This window comes from Giraffa tippelskirchi, chromosome 4 (assembly GCF_054371585.1).
Source record: "Giraffa tippelskirchi isolate mGirTip1 chromosome 4, T2T-mGirTip1v1.2.pri, whole genome shotgun sequence".
NCBI classification, from domain to species: Eukaryota; Metazoa; Chordata; class Mammalia; order Artiodactyla; family Giraffidae; genus Giraffa; species Giraffa tippelskirchi.
In genome coordinates this window covers 155,018,774-155,039,108 of record NC_137278.1, presented here as the reverse complement: position 1 = coordinate 155,039,108, position 20,335 = coordinate 155,018,774, and the positions used below count along the sequence as shown (strand labels likewise).

Sequence of the window (20,335 nt, the reverse complement as noted above, 5' to 3'; positions counted from 1 at the left end):
TGGCCTTCATTAAAAATGTGTACAAATAATAAATGCTGGAGGGGGTGTGGAGAAAAGGGAACTCTCCTACAGTGTTGGTGGGAATGTACATTGGTGTAACAACAATGGAAAACAGTATGGAGGTTCCTTAAAAAAAAAATACAGTTGCCATGTGACCCAGCAATCCCATTCCTGGGTATATATCCAGAGAAAACTAATTCCAATAGATACATGTACCTCAATATTCATTGCAGCACTATTTATAATAGCCAAGACATGGAGGCAACCTAAAGGTCCATTGACAGATAAACAGATAAAGAGGTGGCATACACACACACACACACACACACACACTGGAATACTACTTAGCCATTTGTAGCAACATGGATAGACCTAGAAATTATACTATGTAAGTCAGAAAGATAAATATCATATGATATCACCTATATGTGGAGTCTAAAATATGATACAAATGAACTTATTTATAAAACAAAAACAGACTCATAGATATTGAAAACAAACTTATAGTTACCAAAGGGGAAAGTGGGTGGGGGGGTAAATTAGGAGTGTGAGATTAGCAGACACAAACTGTTATTTATAAAATAAACAACAATGTCCTACTGTATAGCACAGGAAATAAACTATATTAAATATCCTGTAATAAATCATAATGGAAAAGAATACCAAGAAAATACGTATATACGTGTGTGTGTGTATACACATATATATGTAACTGAATCACTTTGCTGTTCACCAGAAACTAACATAACATTGTAAATCAACTATATAATTCAATAGAAAATAAAAATAAATAAAAAAGAAAATAGAGTTCTAGAGACTTTGCTAGATTCAATCATTTTGTACTTTCAATAATAAATTCCTTTTTACTTTCCTTTGGCTTCTGGTAAAACTCCCAGCTGTGCTAAGGCAAACAAGAGGAGGGGTGCAGCATGTGTGGCAGATGGTAACTGGAAGAGGGGACAGCAGATGGCAGCAGGAATCCACGTGAGGACACCAAGGGGAACTGGGAAGTTGGCATGGACATTAGGGGCAGTAGCTCCCCTCCAGCCCGCAGGGAATCCACTTCTAGAGTCCTATTCTGCCACAGTCTGGAGGACCACCTTTTACATTTCCCACAGGCCAAGATGCAGCCCATGACAAAACGAAGCCAGTGGAGTCCTTAGTGTGGGGATCTGATGTGGGATTGCTGACACCTTGACCACCTTTCACTGCTAGGAACTGAAAGGAACATCCCACTCGCCTCTGGTTCCCTGTGGTCATTCATTCTCTCCAGGGTCCTTGTTTCCTTCCCACAGTCTCTCACATTCAAGCTTCTGAGGAATGGAGTGAGCTTTTGCTACCAAAAAAGAAAGTGAGGATGGAGTGGGGGCATCCAGGGGCTCTGATGAAGGGGGGCATGGTGGCTGGGTCTCCCAGTTGAGTCTTCTTTGCTACTTGCCTCTCTTCCTCTTGCTTTGCCTTCCCAGACCACACACCTGCGACTACATCTGCAACCCTGACTCCACCTTCTCCTGGGTCAGGCTGCTCTGCTAGGAGGTCACCCAGCCAAGGACCCTGCAGAAGCAGGGCCTCCCATGTGAGTGGGATCTGGGCTCCTTCATGCAATCAGCTCACTGGCGCACCTGTAGCTGAATGTGCCTCGTGGGGCTGAGTGTGCCTGGGGGGCCAGAACCAACTCTACCGGAAGACAATGGGCCATAGACTGGTTCATCAAAGTGGCTGACAACATGTGTGTGGCTGCACCCAGGCTGCTGGCCCATCTAGCCCCTCTACCAGGTCGAATGCTTTCAGCTGCAGACAAGGAACAGCAGGACTGGCTACATGCTGAACCACAAGATGCTGCAGCTCTTGGCACGGTGCTGGCCTAAGGCTGCCATGTCCTTGCAGTCTTGTGCATGTCATGGGGGTGGGCAGATGTCTGCCTCAGCAGAACTGGAGTTTGTGACACCAGTGACATCTGTGGTTGGGAGATCTCCCAGCTCTTCCCTCCCTGCCAGGAGAGGGACTCTACTATAAAGCTCTACTTCTGGTACCAGGTGCTCAAAGTGAGTAGTCTGGCCTGGGGTGGTCCTCCAGGGCTGATGCTGGAGCCCTGACCAGGTGCCCTCTGAGCAGATATTGTTCAGATTACAAACAAACAGATGCCACCAAGATAACCTATCCAAGATCACCTAACTATGAAGCGGAGGTACTGGTGTCAAAACCAGATTTGACTCCAAAGTTCTTGCTCTTAACCAAAGCGACCCTATCTTCTCATTCCTCCAAGCAGCCCCCTCCCATCTTCTTCTCTAAACTTCACAACCCAACTCCCGCCTGGAACAGGAGTCATCTTGGCTGTTACTGACTTCTCTACTCCCTGGGTCCCCACTGTTGCTCTGACTTGCCTGTCTCCTTCCACTCCAGGAACTGTTGCACATGATGGAGTACCTGACCTACCACCTCATGCCCCTGGATACTGCCCTGCCACCAGCCCCAGCAGGAGGCACCCTCCCTAGCCCTCTCCCACCTCCAGTTCCCCAGCCTGACCAAGGCCATTCCCTGACCCAGCTCTTCAAGAACAGACCAGCAGCTCACCCCCTAGACAAAATCACTTCCTCTTTAATTGCTGTTGATGAAGATTCACACCACTTGCCTTGGAGGAGATGAGGGGGTAGTATCCCCTGCTGCCCCCGCCCCTCTTCTCTCCCCAATTACCTGGTCCTCTGCAAAATATTTTAGCCAGGAAAAAAAAAAAGACCGGAAACCACTGACACAGACGGCCCAAGGGCTGGGTTGATTGAGGGAGGCGGGTCTGGGCCAGGTAAATTCACCCCACCACCCCCTTTCTAGGGATGGGACAGGGGGGTCTGGAAACCCTCCCAGCCACCTCACACCATCTTAACCCTGGCTGGGAGGGATCATGGGGTTGAGGGATGGGTCTGGAGCTGCTCCAGTGGGAGGAAGGGGCTGGACAGGAAGAATAGTGGGGGAGGGGTCCCATTGTAGGGGTGCCCCCTACCCCAGATCACCACGGGCGCTGCACAGTCACAAGGACGCAGTCACGGTCACAGACACTCACAACCCGAGAGCACCCCCACCCCACCCCACCCTCTGCCCACCCTTGGCTTCCCCTACCCTGAAACGCCCTCCCCAAGCCCTGCCCGCCCCCGCCCCTTGGTTGGGGAACAAAGCAATAAATTACAAGGCCCCTCCCCAGTCCCCCTTAGCCCGCTCTTGCTCCTTCCCTTCTCCCTCCCAAGATAGTAATGAGGAGGGACCCAGGTTTTTGGCTCCCCCGACCCTTTAGCTTCCATCCATGGGTGGATGTGGGGGGAACGTCCTGATTTCCACTCCTCTTGGTCCCTTTCACGGAAAGGGTTGGGGACCCCCTACCCCCATGGGCAGCAGGGGTCCTGCCCCTCGCTGCCCTTCCCCCTTCACTGGGCAGTGAGATTAGCATGGAAGGGGTAGGGTCCCCCTTATTGGCCCCAAGTCCCAGGGCTAGCCTTCCCACGTACTAACCCCTCCCTGTGGCGTGGCGTCGCCCCAGGAGCCAGCCTGGGTAAATGATCCCGCCGTGGGATAATCGAACACAGGCAGGACTTAGTCCTTTCCCCCACCCCTAGGGGGCGCGAGCGGGCACATCCAAACGGCCAGGAGCAGGGACCTCGGCGGGGGAGTCCCTCCAGCAAACACCCAGCTGGTAGACCCAGAGCAATCCGAGTGTGGAAACAGTGGAGAGGGGGCGTGTCAAGCTGGGGTCTCCATGCCTCGTTGGGGAGAGGGAAGTGAGTCTGTGTCTTCCGGGAGGTGCGGGGGCTGTGCCCTCTTGCAGGGATGGGGTGGGGGGAGAAGTGCTCCCGCGGGAACAAGCTGCGGATCGGATTGGTGGGTGGGTGCATCTGTTCAGCGGTCCACCCGGTGTGGTCGTGCCCGGCCCGTGTGGGGGTGAGGGTGTCTCTCCAGCGGCGCAACTATACCAGCGCGACTGGGGCATCGGCTCGGCCCACGCTGGCGGCGCTGCTCCTGCGGCGGGGGCTGGGCGTGGCGGTAATGCTGGGGGTGGTGGCCGCGCTGGGGGTCGTGGCCGTGCTGCCGCCCTCACACGGGCAACCGTGCTGGAGAAGGATGTCGGCGCACAGCTGACTCCCAGCCTGGCGGGCGTAGAAGAGCGCGGTGCGGCCCTGCGCGTCGCGGGCGGACACGTCGGCGCCGTACTAGAGAGGGCGGAGACGGCCGCGTTACGGTGCGTCCCCGGGGCCAATCCTCTCCCGCCGGCTCCCCCGGATCGCCAGGCCCCCTTCCACAGGGTGCGTTTGGGGATCTCGCCCCGCCCACCGCGCGCCTGCCTGTTTCCCAGACGGAGCCCTCAAAGCCCCTTTTACCATCCCGGGTTCACTTACCCACAGCAGCAGTTGCGTGATGACTACGTGGGAGAGCTCGGCCGCCAGGTGAAGTGGGGAGCGAAGCTGCGGGTCCTCTACGCTGGTGTCGAGCGGCCCGTGTCGCGCGTGGGCCAAAAGCAGGAGAACGGCGGCCACGTCCTGGGCCTGCACCGCGGCCCACAGCTGGCGGCCCAGCGGTTCCTCGGAAGTGCCCAGCGGCGCCAGGAACAGCAGCTGTTCGTACTTGGCGCGAATCCATGACTCACGCTCCTCCCTGCAGGACCAGAGATCATCAAGAAAGGCTCTAGGGACTTTCCACCCCAAGACCTCTGCTCCCTACCCAAGGGACCCTCTTGGGAGCTGCACACACTAAGTAGCCCCCACCCCTCTTCTGCACGCGTACCGCGAAGAGTCCCGCGTGGGTTTGACGCGGCCCCGTGTGTCACTCTCCCACACGCGGTTGGCCATGTCGTTGCCAATGGCTGTCAGCACCAGGGTCAGCTCCCGCGGCCAGTCGTCCAAGTCGAGCGAGCGAACGCGGGACAGGTGTGTGCCCAGGTTCCGGTGAATGCCAGAACACTCGATGCAGATGAGTGCGCCCAGGTTCAAGCTGGCCCACGTGGGGTCTGGGGACGGAATGCAGGGGTCAGCTCCCTGGCGGAGCAGCTGGACGGGCCACCCAGCAGCATTCATCAATTCCAGTGAACCACACTCCCTCCCGGGTCTCTCCACTGCCCCCTTGTGCTCACTGGGGGCCCCGCAGTCCACGCAGATTGAGTTCCCCTTGGCATTCCGGATCGCCTGGATGGCCACGGCTTCGCTTTGGCTGTCTGTGCGCAGCTGCATAAAGGGTTGGAATTAGTCGGTCTCTCCCTCTGAGCCCTTCTCCGGACGCCTCAGACACTCACCTCTGCTTTCCGCCCATCACCCGACCCTTTACCTTGACCTTGCTGCTCTCACAGCATTGGAGACTGGCTAGGATCTGACTTTCGATGGCCTGAACCCAGGCGTCCCGCTCCTCAAAACTGGCTGCCTCAAAGTGCCACGTCTGACCAGTGCTGGACACGATCAGGAACTCGAAGTTTTCCTCTAGGTGGGGGGATGGGATGGGGTCACTAGGGACAGAATTCAAACAGGAGCTGCCTTGCCCAAACCATTCCTCCCAGAGATCCATCCCAAGCCCCTGGGAGTGGAGCAGAGTGGTTGGGGAAGCAGAGGGTGCGGGAGAGCAGGAAGCCCGAGCACATGCAGGGATAGGCAGGGGCACCCCCACCCCTCTGCACCCCAGCTCAGCGCCCCACCCAGCTCCCCACTTGTTACCTGCTTTATAAATATTTCTTAAACTACCAAAGGATTTTAGTTTCCACATTTTGCGCTTGGCTGGTTTCCCGAAGCAAAGGAGATAGAGATAGAATGGAGAGCAGAACAGAGAAAGAGACCAAGAAAGGAGAAAAAGAGAGGCAGATGGAGAGGTGGAGAGAGAGATAGTGACAGAGAGTGCCAGAGACAAAGCAGGACAGACAGATGGGGAGAGAAAGCAGAACTAAAGTCAGTGGCCCCCGAGCAGAGAAGAGCGGAAGCCAAGAGCCATGAGAGTAGGCAGATCTGGAACCTGGGTCTGAGCACCCGGCAGAGAGCAGGGGCGGTAGGGACCGGGTATCATGACCAATGAGGTCTCAGAGAGGGGAAGGGATGATCAGGATCTGAGGGAACATGGGGAAGGGGGACAGGAGTTCAGACGCCAGGGGTGAGGGGTCCCTGGGGTTCAGGAGGAGTCTCACAGGTCTGTGGTAAGTCACAGGGAGAAAGGAATGGAAATCACTGTAGTCAAAGGCTGTTGTAGGAGCTTGGCAATCACAGAAAGTTATTTGGGAACAGGAGCTGGGTGGGTAGACCCCAGGAGCTGAGGAGTCATTCGGGGACACTGAAGCCAGGGACTGAGTCCTTGGGGATAGTGGGGCCTTCTGGGCACAGGGGCTGGGGTGTTAAGCAGAGTTGGGTCTGTAACAGGAACTAGAGGGTCATTAGGAGAGGAAGCAGGAGCTACAGACTTACAGGGGTCATTGAGAACAGGGGCTGGGGCCTATTGCCATAAAAGGCATTGGCTGGGGAATAGGAGGAAGCATAGGGGCTGAGGAGCATCCATCCATTTTTCACTAAATAATGTACAGAGTGGTGATGATAGTCAAGCACTCCGCTCAGGCACCTTTCCTCCTCCTGCAGGGGTGACCTGGAGTTTGGGGGTGAGGGTCCAGGGTGAGAGTGAAACTGCCCACCAGGGCCTCACCTTCAGCCTGCCCAGCTGAGCCTTCAGTTTTAGATGGTGTCGTCAACTTTTTCCTCCTCTGCTTCTTCACCATGGGAGAAGGAGGGGGTTCCCGACTCAGGGGGCTCAGGTCTCCAGATGGGGTACAGTCTTGGGGAGGGGAACACAGCTGCCTCAGCTGCCCCTTCCACAGATTCCCTGATTTCTCCATAGCCTGTCTCCCCTGAACTAGATTTGGCATTTTAGGGTCCCCCTCCTCAGCCATCCCTCTCTAGGAGGTCCCCCTAGATCAATCCTGGGGAGGAGGGCAGATGAGTGGTTTAGAGTCAGACCTGTACTCAGATCCTGGCTCTGCCACTTACTGGCCTTGAGACCTTGAGCAAGTCACTTAATCTTCTGAGTCTCAGTTTCTTCATCCCTAAAATGGGGATAATAATCTTGACCCAACAAGGTTGTTGTGAGGACCACTTGTTACAATGTTACTTGCTATTTGTTTAAAAAATACATATTTCCAAACATTCCAAATGCTGATGGGTGGCTATGTGCTGGATAATGTTCTCAGTTTAAGCCTCAAAGCAACCCTGTGAGGTAGAAACTATTATCTCCATTTTACAGATGAGGAAACTGAGATGTGGAGAGGTCAAGTAACTTGCCCAAGTGGCAAGCCAGGATTCAAGTTCAAGTTCAGGCAGCTTAGCTCTAGAACCCACTTGTCTTAGCCATTATGCTAAACACAGTATGACTGAGCTTGGTGCCTGGGTACCCAGTCAGCGCTTGGGGTGTCCACTCATTCATTGAGTCCAGCTTCCAAGCTCCCACCCCAGTTTTACTTCCCACTGCATCCCTTCTGGATCTGGAAGACAGTAAATGGAGGGTGATTCCTTACTGACCAGTGCTGAGGGCTCGGGCCAGATTCCGGTCTGGCTTCAGCAGGTGCTTGGATGTCTGGTCTGGTGGTGGCTGCAGGGAGCTGGGGCTGGGGCTTGGGCTTGGGGTAGGAGTGGTGGCTTCTGTCAGATGGGGAAGAAAATAAATCCCCAATGAGTCACTCAGTCTCTGAGTGATTCCTTATGTGGTCCCTTGTCATTACCCCCCTTCCCATTTAACCAGTCCCATTCCCTTCGTCCTTCCTCCTCCTCTTTTTCCTAGCCCTGGCCCCTCTCCTGCCCCTCTGTCAGCAGCCCCACTCACCAGGACCTTCCCCCATCTGGACAGTGCTCATGTCCTTGACCAACCCGTTGATGCTGGCGGAGGGGCCAAAAGCAGAGATGGCCCGTGGGGGCCGCTTGCCAGGGACTTTGACTGTTGTTCGTAGCAAATCCATCTCCTTGCCGTGGGTACTGTGGATGTAATCCTACAGGAGTATAGGGGTTGAGAGTGTAGGGAATGTTGGGGTCCTCAGCAGTGCTGGGAAGCAGCCAATATTATGGGCAGAGAGGGACTGGAGAGAGGGCTCTGGGAGCTGACTAGGTTGGGATGATCCCAAGAGACTGGGCCCAGCACTGTCTCCCCCAGAAAGCATCACTGAAGGGCAGGCCAAGTAGAGGTCTTTTCTCTATTTGCTCGTACTAGATTGCAAGTCCTCGGGAGATGGATTTACACTTCCATCTGCAGCATGGGCACATGGTAGCTGCCTAACAGATGTTTTCCTAAAGTAAAAAGAAGAGGACTAGCACTTCCCAGAACCAGTGTTGATAACTGCTAGAGGCACAGACTGGAAGAGCTAGAAGTGCGCCCAAGGCCAGCCACTGTGGCCCAGCCAGTCTCTGGCACTCACATTAATGCTGGGGTGGTAGAGTAGGAAGCCATTACTGGACAGGGTCACATATTTTTTCTTCCATTCTTTGTTCAAGGAGTTGCCACTTCGCTTTAGTAGGAAGCTCTGAAGAATGGAAAGAGACATGTGGGAGAAAACCCAGTGAAGACCAGCTCCCCCCAGCCCGACCCCAGTCCCTGGACCACCCACCTGTTTGATGGGGATGGCTCGCCCACTTCCCGTTGTCTCTCCCCGACTGTCCAAGCTTCGTTTCTCAGAGTCACTGCCCCGACGATTCTGGAATGGTTATTGACATCATTTAGAGGACGGATAGAGAGATATGCTGATAGAAGGACATGGGAGACAAATGAAGGGCCAACAGAGAGATTTAGAGACCAGGAAGATAGGCAGGTAACAGGGGATAGGTGGATAGGGGGTTAGAATGTCCAATACCGCAAAAAGGCTGGTCCTACGCTTGGCTGCCCGGTGCAGGGACCCTGGGGTGCTCAATCCAGCCACTGCAGTTGCCTCAGCCCGGAGCTCCCGGTGACCGACATTGGGTGAGGATGGGAGAGAGGAAGAGTAGTCGCTAGTGTGGCCCCCGTTGCCAGCCTGCAGGCAAACAGAGGGCTCAGAACTGCCGGGGGGCCCCCAGCCCACCAAGCTACAGTTACATCGAGTGATGAGCAATTTGAGATATTCCCTCATCTCATCACCATTTATTTGTATTATCATTAATAATAAAACTCCTCACTAGCGTTGTCACAGTGCTTTAGATTTTGCAAAGGTTGACGTCACAAGTATTATGCCATACAATTTTCCTGACATCCTTGGGATGTTTAGGTGAGTTGCTCAAGGACACTGCAAATGGTGTTTCAAACCTGGTTGATTTCCAGTCCGATGCATTTTGTACAAACTGTCACCGCCATTTCCATCTGCCCTCACCCCCACAACTTCCTTGGGTTTTTTGTGCCTCTCCTTGGATCACCAGCCCCTCCTCTAATTCCCACCAGCCCTTCTTTGGACCCTGAAACCCTGACTCACCTGCCCAGCTACAGGAGTGGAAGCTGCTGAGTGGCTTGGGGAGCTGGGGAGGGACTTGCAGGCAGCCAGAAGCTGCTGCTGCTTTCGCAAGGTCACCACTTTCTGGGCCACTGGGGGAGGGGAGGGGAAGAAGGCATGAGCAGGGCAGATATCCAAGACCACCTTTCGTACCCAACTTTGAGAAATACCCAGGAGATAACAGGCTCCAACTTCCTTGTCACTGTGGCCTTCATGCCACATGTGGCCTTGCCAGCTCCTCCTGCCCAGAAGGACCTGTGGCTATTAAGCAAACCTTCTCTGACCTCCCTGGTCCCTCCTCCCTCCCACGTAGGCTAATTTCCTGTCGCTCACAGAGGGAGGACTGGAGGTGGGACCTTGAGGAATATCCAAGTCCCCCGCTCCCCAACACATGCAGGGGATGGCCAAGCTCACCCTCCTGGAAGACCCGATCCACATTGAGCCCATAGGTTGCACAAGTCTCATAGTAGCTGCAGCGCTTCATATCAGCACACAGAGCCCTGGCACGAGCATCGCCCACCACGCGGGGGGAGGAAGCGCTGATCCTGTCTGAGGGGACAAGAAAGAAGGAGTGGTGGATGAGGGGTCCCATGCCCACTTTGCTGCTTTCCTTTCTTCTGGGCTCTAGTCCTAGTCTGGGACCACTAGGGATAGGGTATGAGACGATATCCCTCCTATGACCGGGCGCAATGGGAGCGTATAGCCTTTTGTGAATGTTGGGCCCAGCTGCATCACGAGTAGGCTGGGTGAGCTCGGTGTGCGAGTCTTCAAAGAATATTCCAGAGCTGACTGGAACGTCCTAATAAGGTCTGACATGGCTGAGACTCCTGAGTGGCATTCTCCCTGCCCTGAAAATTCAGTGAGTCCTGAACTGAGTGGGAGGACACCTGGCAGCATATGAACCGGGATGAGGCTGAATGTCCATGGTAACAGGTGGACTGTTCATCTGCAGCAGGAAGCCAGGAGGCAAGCAACAGGTGGAAGCAGCCACCTGCAGGACAGGCATCCAGACAGAAAGATTTACCAGCTTCATACAGGTGGGTCCTAGAGAAGCTTTTCCTGGCTCTGCTGGGGAAGAGGGCCTGGTGGTAGCATCAGGAAACAGCAGTGTGAGAGCACCAAGCAGGTGACACCTCAGAGGAAGGAGGTTGCCACTGCAGCTGTTCTTCCTGGAGGGTCCTCTTTTCTCTCTCAGACCTTGGGGAGTTTGTGTTTGGTTTAACGACTCTTATTTGGAGACCAGGCTCCTTCCAGAGGGTTACTGAAATCCCAGTGGCCCTGTCCACACACCTTGCCAAGCTCTCACTTCCGTTGGGTGATACCCAGTAGCAACTCCCCTGAAAGCAGTGCTTCCCCAGCCCCTCCTTACCTTGTGTCCCCACCAGTGCCAGGGCAAGGCCTCCTCGTCCCTCACCCCGAAGGGAGCTCAGCTGCCCGTGAAGACGGCTCACGGCCTGGAAACTGTTCTCATCCTCCAGGCTGAAGACGAAAATCACAGCATCTGCCCAGCCTGAGAACTTGCGGAGGGTGAGGGAGCAAATGGATGGTCAGACAGGTCCACTCCTCTGGATGTTATTCCCAAGGAGACCTGGGAAACCAGAGGCCTCTCCTTTGGCCAGTGCTGAACCCAGCCCACCTGCCTACCCCATCATCTCATCCCTCACCTTGGCATCGGGAGCCCCAGCTTCCTCTCGGATCAACACCAGATGAGTCTGTCCATCCACCAACATTTCTTTCTTGTGCTGCTCACCTGTCCAGAAGAGTTGGGAGTGATAGGAGGTCAGAGGTCACAGGTCACCAAATCTCCCCATGCTCCTTGTATTTTAGCTGTTGTGGCTGCATCCTTCCCTCTGGTCACCATACCTGCAGTCATTGATCACACTGCCCAGATCCCTGACCCCAACCCTTAGCTTACTATGGCTCCTGAGAACTCACTCTCTGTCTTCTCCAGCACCTGGTATGAACCAGTCAGGAATCGGTGGATAAGTGATGACTTCCCACTCCGGGCATCACCCAGCACACCCTGAGGAAAGGTTGTAGAGCAGAGATGGAAGGAATTAAGAAGAGGCAGGATGACTGAGTCTGAGCATTCCAGAGAACTCAAAGAAAGTTATGAGGATGTATCAAGCCCCAGGAAGGTGCTATGAAGGTAGAATCTCAGGAGAACTGGAAAACTATTCCCCATTCTCATAGAGGGAGGGAAGGGAAGAGGTGAAGGTGAGAGAGCTGAGAGTGCCAGTGGCAGGGAGATCAACCTTCATACAGACAAGGAGACTGAGTTACCTACCAGGCGCAGTTCAGGAATGGAGCGGCTCAAAGTCCATTCCTGGCTATTGACCACAGCTTCTGTAACAGAAAAGGAGTCTTAAGGGGGATACTCCAGGCCAAGGAGGGCTCCCAACCCTCAGTTACCCCTCCTCCTTTTGTAGTTGCCCTGCCTGGGCTGGAGAGCTGTGTGGAAAAGCTGAGTTGAGAGTGGTCCCCAGTCCTCCCATCCTAGTCTTTCTCCCCACAGCTGTTGCTGCCGCTCAGTGGTTGCTTAGCAACGGAGCCAGCAAGACAAAAATACTTCAGCGGGCATCTCCCTTAAAACACATCCCCAAACGTGAGTCCCTGCCCCAGACTGGGGGACCAAGGCTCTGACAGTGATGGGGTCTTCCCTCTGGAAGGAGAAAAGGTGTCCTGCTCACCAAACTGACTGATTCCCAGGGCAAATCCCCAGAAAAAGGGACTGGGACATAGGGGGGAGTGGGTCCGCCTCAATCTCCCTTTCATAGGACAGAACCTGAAGTGAAAATATCATTCCCCCTTTTCAAGGTCAACGGCACTGTGGCCCTGACCCCTCCCCACAGCCCAAGGAATGGAGCTTGGATTTTTCTATACTCCTCTCTCATACCCTTCTCACCAGCGCCCTCCAGAAGAACGATGGGGAACCGGGCTCCACTCCCAGGCCGAGAGAAGCCACCGGCCTGGGGAGGGATAGGGCGGGGGGCGGGAGAGGAAAGATGCTCCTTCCGCCCGCCGGGTCCAGCCCCCGCGCCTGACACTAGCCGGACGTTCCCGGGGCGCTGCAGCTGCGGCGGGAACTCTGGGATCCGGAGCCATCTGCTCCCACTCGCTCCAGAGCCAAACCCCGGGGGCCGCCTGCGCTCCCGGACTCGCCACTTCTCCCGGGAGTGTGAGCTGAACCCAGACGCCCTCGCCTCTCTCTTCCAGAAAATAAATAAATAAAGATAGCCCCTCCTCCCCCCCGCCACCGGAAAAAAACCAGTACTTTCTCCGTACCCTCTCCCAAGTCTCCAGGGGTAAGAATTGCCTTTGCAGCAGTTCCACCCCACTGAGTCACTCCCGGTCAGCCCCCCTAGGAATTTCAATGCGTTCTGGGGCTGGGGTGGGCGGTTTGGGGGAGTGAGGCTACCTATCCGCCCCCTCTCAGTTCACACGCAAGTGTTCAGCACGTTCCAGCCCCCGCGCACTCTCGTACTGCCCAATTCGCCTTCACTGCATGGAAAGAACCCTGTCCCTTCCTGCTAGAAGCCTCACCAGCCTGCTCTCAGCCCAGCAAAAGACCTGTCCCTGGCGAGGACTGTCTGCAAGGTCACTCTGATGCCACCCACCCCAAGTGCTCAGGAGAAACTGAGGCTTCTCCATCCCTTTCTCCTTCAGTAACCCTCTGGGCAACGCAAAGCCGTTTGCATGCTCCCAGAGGCCAGCTGAAGCTGGGAGTGGAGTCTGGGGCTTCTCTGGGAGCAATTTCCTACAGCCATGCTGACCAAGGGCATTATTTATCCCAGAAAGCTCTGAGGCTTTTTGAGTCCCTCTGACATCGTCGTCTCTCATGTCCCACAATGCCTACTCACCCCGCTTCCAGGACCTCTTATCCTTTTTGCCCCAGTTCTTGGCAGAGAAATGAACCTGGTTCATCCATCCACCCAAGAATCTTCTCTCAGTCAGTCCTGCACACCACTCCTCCACCCCAAGCTGAGCATTCCAGATGCCCTCCCCTCCCTGTCCTCAGGCCATGGGCCTACTCACTAGGGGAGGCGCGGAGCTCTGCACCCAGCAGCTCTCTAGACCCGCTGCCTGAAGACAGGACCGGGGGACCGGGAGGGGGCCCGGGGCCAGCAGGCCCTCCTGTGCTCTTGGTAAAGATGCCGCTGATAAACTTGAGCATCTTGCGATCTCGAGTGGATGCTCGGCCCCCCTCCCGGCCCCGTTTCAGCCCGGGAGCTGGAGGCTCCAGAGTGATTGGAGGTGCAGGCCCGGTGGGCAGCGCGGAGGCGGCGGTGACAGCAGAGGCGGGAGTCAGGGTGGCTGGGATGGTTAGCGGAGGAGGAGAGCCGGCAGGCGGTCCCGGGTGCAAGTCACTGTTGTCCAAGGTCTTACTCTTGCCTTTGCGAGGGGACAGCTTCCCTCGGACTCCGGGCCCAGCCCCGACCCCACCAGAGGTCGTGGCTGCCGCTCCCCCTCCCCCGGCGGCGCCGGCGGCGGCAGAAACTCCAGTCCCGGCGCTGCTCTTTGACCCCTTGACCCTGGGCTTGCCCTCGCTTTCGGGCCATGACAGGCGGCTACCGGCGCCCTTGCCCCCGCCGGCTTTGGCGCCACTCGTGGTCACGGTCTTGCAAGGCTTGGGAGCCGGCGGAGGAGGCGCCACCTTGAGCCTCCGGCTGCCGGTGCCGGGGTGCGGGGAGGACGAGCCGGGGACGCCGACGCCCGCCCGGCCTTCGGGTTCCGGGCCCCCCCAGCTCGGGCTGCTGAGCAGGGGGCGCCGGGAGGAGGTGGGGGCGCCCCCGGGCTTGGGGTCTGGACTCAGCCCCCCGGAGAGCGGGGGTCCGGGAGGGGCGGCCCAGAGGGAGAGGCGGCGGCCGGGAGCCGGGGAGACGGGGCGGGCCGGGCTGGCCGGAGCCGGGGACAGAGCGAGGGGCTCGGCGCCCCCGGCGCCCGCGCTGCTCGTGCTGATCCACAGCGCATCCTGCCGGTGGAAAAGCCGCTCGTGCCGCTTCTTGCCCGGCTCCTCAGCGCCTCGGGGGCTGCCGGGATCCGCGGTCTCGGTACCTCTGGTCCCAGGGGCGCCGGCTGCGGCCGCAGACGGAGAAGGCGGAGGCGGAGGCACCGACTCGAGCTTGACCAGGGTCAGCGAGATGAGGTAGGTCGTTGTCCGGCGCTGAAGCGCGCCCGCGCCCCGGCTCATGGGGCCCCAAGACCCCCGAGCTGGGGAGGGGAGGGGACTCCCCCGGACTGCCTCAGGGGGGCCCGGCCATGGGGCCGCCCTGCTCGCTGCCCCCAGCCCCCGGACCCCGCTGAGCCCCCGGCCCGGCTCCGCTGTCGCCGCCGCCGCCGCCGCCTCCGCTTGCGCCCCCCTCCCATCACACGGGGCGCCCCCTCCCCATGCTCCCCGCCCTGCGCCCCCACCCCGTTGGAACCCCGGGACCTTGGTGCTGCTCCAAGGAGGCGCGCCGGACCCTGCACCCCGGCCTGGGTGGGGGCGCTGAGATGGGCGGGGGAGGGCTGGGAGGACTGTAGTGGGGGCAAAAGGGGAGAGGGAGGAAAACGGGGCAGAAAAGAGGAACCCGGGGCTGAGGGAGAAGAACCGGTGCGGGGGAGGCAGGGGCGGGGAATCGGGGACTCGAGGGACAGGGGGAGCGGATGGGGGTCGAGAGGGGGTCTTTAGGAGGGTGGGAAGCTAATGGGGTTGGTCGTGCGAGGGATTCGCAGGGGCGCGGGGAGGATGCTGGGCATGGAGATACAGGCGCCGGCGAGGAGGAAGGAGGGAAGCCGGAGGGGGTGGGAACCCACAGGTCTGGGGTCTGGGAGAGGAGGGGCGTGAGATCCGGGCGCAGGGTCCGGGGGGGCTCGCTGGGGCTCGGCTCGGTCCGGATGCGCGCTGTGTCCGGGCGCTCCCCTCACAGTGAGGAGGAGGCGGCCCCCCGCCCCCCCACCCAATCTCCCCCCCACCTTCTCTCCACCAGCACGGCTGTCTGCGAAGGCAGTGCAAAATCCAGGACTGGATTTCCCTCCCAAATCCTGGGCTGGATTTCCTGGAACTTGGACTCACCTACTCCAACATCGAGCCCCCTCCCCTAGCACACCTCGGTTAGGGAGCGCTACTGTTGGGTGTGGCCTTTCAGCAAGAGAGTAAAAATCATTGTATGGGTGGCCAATCCCCGGCGAAAACGGCGCAAATTCGGGTTCACTGTCAATTCCGGGGAAGCTGACGTGGGGAAATGGGGAGCCTTGAAATCCCTTTCCCAGGACCCCTCGTTTTCCCCAGGTACTTGCATGGGTTCCTCTTCCCACGACCCAGCCCCGTCGCCCACCCCCTCCTTCCATACGCAGTGCATTGACTGGGCCATGACTTGAGCCTAACTGTCCCAAAGTGAACTTGGAAAGTGTTCCCTGGGGATGGGGACAAACATGGAACTTAGCAGGGTGGGTGGAAGGAGGGGTTGCCTCAAGTGGAGAGAGATATACGGAGTGGAGGAGCCCGGCGGAAAAGTGAGTCCCAAAGCTCCAGCTCGGGGTGGAAGGAGAAAGAAGACTTCTACAGATCGACACCACCCCCCATACCAAAATGCATCCGGTCTCCATAGCAACCGTAGCTCCAAGAGCGCCTCAGAAAGAGCGAGGATAAGCAGAGAGGAGGATCGGTGTGTATGGCGGGTGGGGGGACCGGCCGGGTAGTGGAGACACCACCTTCACACCTGGTTACACACATGCCGAGCATTTAGCGCCCAACATAAAGACCCCTCAGCTGAGGCGGAGGGTACAGGCCTCCTCTGAGTTCCATTCAATCTCCTAAGGTTTTCGGGGTGGGGCTTCTCCCCAAAGGTTAAAGAGGAAATAGAATGAAAAACGTCTGCTCTGTGTCCTCCAGCCCTTTAGGGACCCTGGAGTTAAAGGTTGACTGTCCTCCAGCCCAGGGAGAAGGTTGAAAGGGGTAGGCCGATGGAGGACAGACGATGAGATGGGCAGGTGTGAGGCACTAGTCGAGGGAGGCCTCCCTTCCAGGCTTGAAGTCCCCTCCCTGGGACTCGGGGAGTCTCAGCGTTCCCCTAATTTGGCGTCCCACCCTCCTGACGCAGCGGAGACTATAATAAGTGCTGCCGTGGGCGGCTCTTGGAGGCAGAAGCCGGCGGCATGCTGGGCCTGGTAGGGGATTAGGGGGGGACGGTACCAGGACGCTGGGTGCCCTTTGTTCTCCCTGAAACTTGTACCCAGTCCCTCCGCGGTCCTCAGTCAGCACCCACCAGCGCTCCCCCCTCCCACCCCCAGCAAAAGGATGACACCATCCCCAGAACAGAAGACCCTTCAACAGTCTTTTCTGAAAGAGAGGCTGAAAATGTGTTGCTTCTGGCTTAATATTCCTTCCTTTGGTTGCCTCAGTTTATGTTCAATGGGAACAGAATCCTGACTCTTAGAGTGGAGTGGAACAAATCACTTAGGAAGAGTGGTTTTCTCAGAGAGTTCAGCTTCCACCCTTCCTCTCTCCCTCCTCTCCATAGATAAGCTGTGTTCCTCTACCTGGCCTAAACCTCTTTCCTCCCCAACTCTTTTTTTTTCCCCCCTAAGCAATGGGTGGAGCTTGGAGTTCCTCCCTAGGAGGCCTCATGGGGCCACTCCCCACTAGGTTTCCTTTCCTAACCCCTGTAGGGAAGGTATCAGCTGTAATTCTTGGCAAAAGGTGGAGGAGAGATGGTGAGAGGGGTACCAGTGGAACAAAGGCAATGAAAAAGGAATTAGACTGTTCCCTTAGGAACCTGAACCAAACTGTTCTTCCCCAAGTGAACCAAAAGTTCCTTCCTGCTGGCCTCTACTATCAGAGGGGTCTGGCAGGAATCATCCTTGATGGAAAGAACAGTCTCTTGCCCACTCACCCCCCACCACAACCCCCAGGTAGGCAGCTAAGCATGGAGAGCCTGGAAGAGACCAGGGTATAATGGAGGATATGCTTCACCCAGACACCTTTAGTGAGCAAAGTAGCTAGCTTTTATTGGCTCTTTGCAGCTTCAGAGGCAAATTAAATGACACCAGATCAGAGATGACCTCCAGCTCCACTAGCTCCTTAGTGGTAGGGCCTTGTGGATAGAGAGAAGCTACTTCTGCCAGGGCCCCACCACAGGATTGAAGGCTGGGGTGGGCAGGAGGATGTGGCGGATGGTGTTGCCATGGCAGCACTTCCTCCCTGTGTTGTCATCACTTGCTCTAATGGCACTAAGGAGGTAGAGCGGAAGGTATGTGTGTGGGGGAAGACAGGAACAGGAGCACAGGGAGGAAAGGAGACCGAGGAGAGTCCTGGGGACTTCTCTGCACTTTCAGCTGGGCAGAGCATGCTGTGTGAGTGTTAGTGTGTGTCTGGGAGCCTGAGATACTCTGCGTGGTGTATTTCTGGTGTGTGTTCTCTCTACAGCTGGAAAACAAGAGGTCACCGATCCTTTGTGGGTCCTGGGAATGACCACATTATCCCGTCCTGGAACCTCCTGTCCCAAACTGCTTCCTGCCCCAGACTCCCCCAGCAGGGTCCAAGTCTACCATGGGTCTGTCACGGCCTGTCTTCCTCATGCTCACCCACTTCTTCATTGCCAAGGTCAGCTCAGCAGTGACCTGTATTTTGATCCCCTGGGAGGAGGAGCAGAGTTGGGGAAAGAGGAAGAATGATACCTCCTCTGTCTTTTTCCATCCTTTCCAGATGTATTCTTCCCCCAAGACCCAGCTCCATCTTGGGAACCAGAAAGTGGCTGATCGGGAAATGATGGATGACCCGGCAAGCCCTTATATGCCCCTGTTGGTCCTCAAGACACCCAAATTGGGAGCTAATCCTTCTCTTACCTCGTACGCTGTCCAGCGAGGCTTGAATACTGTCCCGAAGTTCAGGGTTGCTCACCCTCTCTGCCAGCTTCCTGAGGCGGTTTAGAGCCTGCCTGGCCACCTCATGTCGTCTGACTTCTGCTCTCACTGCAGCTACAGCCAACTGCCTCTGGGTGTGCATGTTGCCCAGATCTGTCTTGCTGGGCTAAGAGCAACCACTGGCCCTGAAGCCCATGGCCCCACAGCCCCCAAACCCCAGAAGGTCCCTTCTGCTCAGCCTCAGAACTCCCCTCCCCTGCCCGCCCTTCCGTCTGTCGACTTCACTTCCTGACTGGTGAGTTTCAAACCCACAGCCTGGGTCAGCACTACCTCCTGCACCACCCACCCCCTCTAGCGTTGGCCTATCAGCTCTGCCAGCCAGCCCCTGCCACAATTCCCCAGCCAGGTGGATGGAGAGACCTTAATGAGCATCCGAGGGCCTCCTATGGGAGGTGGCTAATTAAGATGGGTGTTGGTGAGGGGAGAGTGTGGCATGCCAGGTCCCAGGTGCAATCCCAAACTCTTGGTGACCTATAGGTTTGTGTGCAGTCTCAAACCCTCACAGGAATCCACACACACTCGGTCTGGCACCTTAATGCCCTGGATTCCAGCTTCAGCTGTACTCGCCACCTACTCTGCACATCCAAAGGGTCCACACACTTAACATCTTGCAATGTAACCCTTCCTTAGTCGGCTACCCCACTGCAACCACCTCCTGCTTAAAAGGGCCAAGTAGGCACAGGGAGAACAAGTTATGGAGGGCTGTAACCTGTAACCAGACAAAACCACCAGGCTCCATGTTCAGTTACTTTCATAATAATTGACTTGTCTATAACACTTAATAGTTTACAACACACTTTCATATATGGGCCTGACTTCACAACAGGCCCAAGGGGTAGGATTTTTATCTCTATTTGGCAGAAAAGGAAACTGAAGCTCAGAGAGGCCAGTAAGAGGTGACACAAAGATATGGATTTAGGTAGTCTGATTATAATTTGATACACTTTTCACTATACCGCCCAACTAAGACGCTTGCCAACCAGCTCCCCTTATGCCTGATACCACTGTCCTGTCCTTGATTTAGTCCCTGAAAGACGGTGGGTGAGGAATTGAAGGACAGAAAGAAGATGCGGTAGGGGGAGGGAGTGAAGAGGAAAACAGTGGGTAGTTTGATGTAATCATTTTGTTTCAGGACTTAAACCTTTCTGGCCCTGCCAAATGCCTCTTCTCCTGTATATCTTACTGATACTAATTTGTGACGGATGGGGGATTTTAATATATGAATGTGTAGTTGGAGATAAGAGAATTAGAGTTGGGATTACCCACTGGAAACTGTAAAATAGCCCAAAAGATAATAACTAGCAGTGCGTGTTTACTATGTGCCAGGTAACCATTCTACATACATTCTAAGCATTCTATATATATTAACTCACAACACAAGAGGTAGGTGTATGGTTATTTATCCCCATTTTACAGATGAGGAAACAGGCACAGGGAGCTTAAGTAACTGGCCAAAGGTTACACAGCTAGTAAGCTGCAAAGTTGGAAACCATGCGGTCTGACTTGAGCGGTAAGACGGTGCCACTTAGGCAGTCATAGAATCTAAGTATACACAAATGTAAATCATTCTGTAGGGCTGAAGGGAGGTTTTTCATTTGTGTTCCTACTAAGACTGCCTCTTTCTTTTGGTGGAAAGAGGAACTAGGTCTTTTCCCATCCCCACGCAAAAGGCGGTGCGTCAAAGCACTCATTCCTTAATAAACAGATAATGATCAACCACTACGCCCGCCCCTGGAGTGAAAATGTGAAGACTCCGCCTTCCCCTGATATTTATTCATATTCCAGGCCCCTCCCTTTGTCTTTTTTTTTTTTTTTTTTTTTTACCGCCACGGATCAGGCGCGTGCTCTGAAGACTCCAGGACACTCATGTGCGTCTTGTGGTTTTGTCACATACAGGAACGCGCCGCTCCGAGGCTGCTTATTTTCATACTGAATTTCTAGCATGTTCACACCCCATCAGGAGAGGATATGGATCAGGCTATG

General features: G+C 55.9%; 1 protein-coding gene across 6 annotated transcripts; it reads right to left on the bottom strand.

The window, feature by feature from the left end:
• Positions 1–2,578: 2,578 nt before the first annotated feature.
• On the bottom strand, positions 2,579–18,569 carry AGAP2 (ArfGAP with GTPase domain, ankyrin repeat and PH domain 2). 6 transcript variants are annotated; one of them, XR_014083145.1, is made up of 19 exons: positions 18,275–18,569; positions 11,736–11,794; positions 11,384–11,471; positions 11,113–11,198; positions 10,818–10,965; positions 9,863–9,997; positions 9,431–9,540; positions 8,840–8,998; positions 8,597–8,683; positions 8,408–8,512; positions 7,822–7,984; positions 7,521–7,640; positions 6,652–6,780; positions 5,305–5,453; positions 5,114–5,204; positions 4,768–4,990; positions 4,383–4,638; positions 3,805–4,196; positions 2,579–3,125 (listed from the first exon to the last, which is right to left on the bottom strand). XR_014083145.1 is itself a non-coding variant. In XM_081594179.1 (19 exons), the coding sequence occupies exons 1-19, from the start codon at positions 14,637–14,639 to the stop codon at positions 3,954–3,956; spliced, it is 3,567 nt and encodes a 1,188-aa protein (XP_081450305.1). In that variant the 5' UTR covers positions 14,640–14,727; the 3' UTR covers positions 2,579–3,953. The 6 variants fall into 6 exon arrangements, 5 of the variants coding, with proteins under 5 accessions (XP_081450305.1, XP_081450306.1, XP_081450307.1 ...); XM_081594179.1 differs by lacking the exon at positions 18,275–18,569 and adding exons at positions 5,685–5,744; positions 13,484–14,727 and having other exon boundaries at positions 2,579–4,196; XM_081594180.1 differs by having other exon boundaries at positions 2,579–4,196.
• Between the last annotated feature and the right edge of the window lie 1,766 nt (positions 18,570–20,335).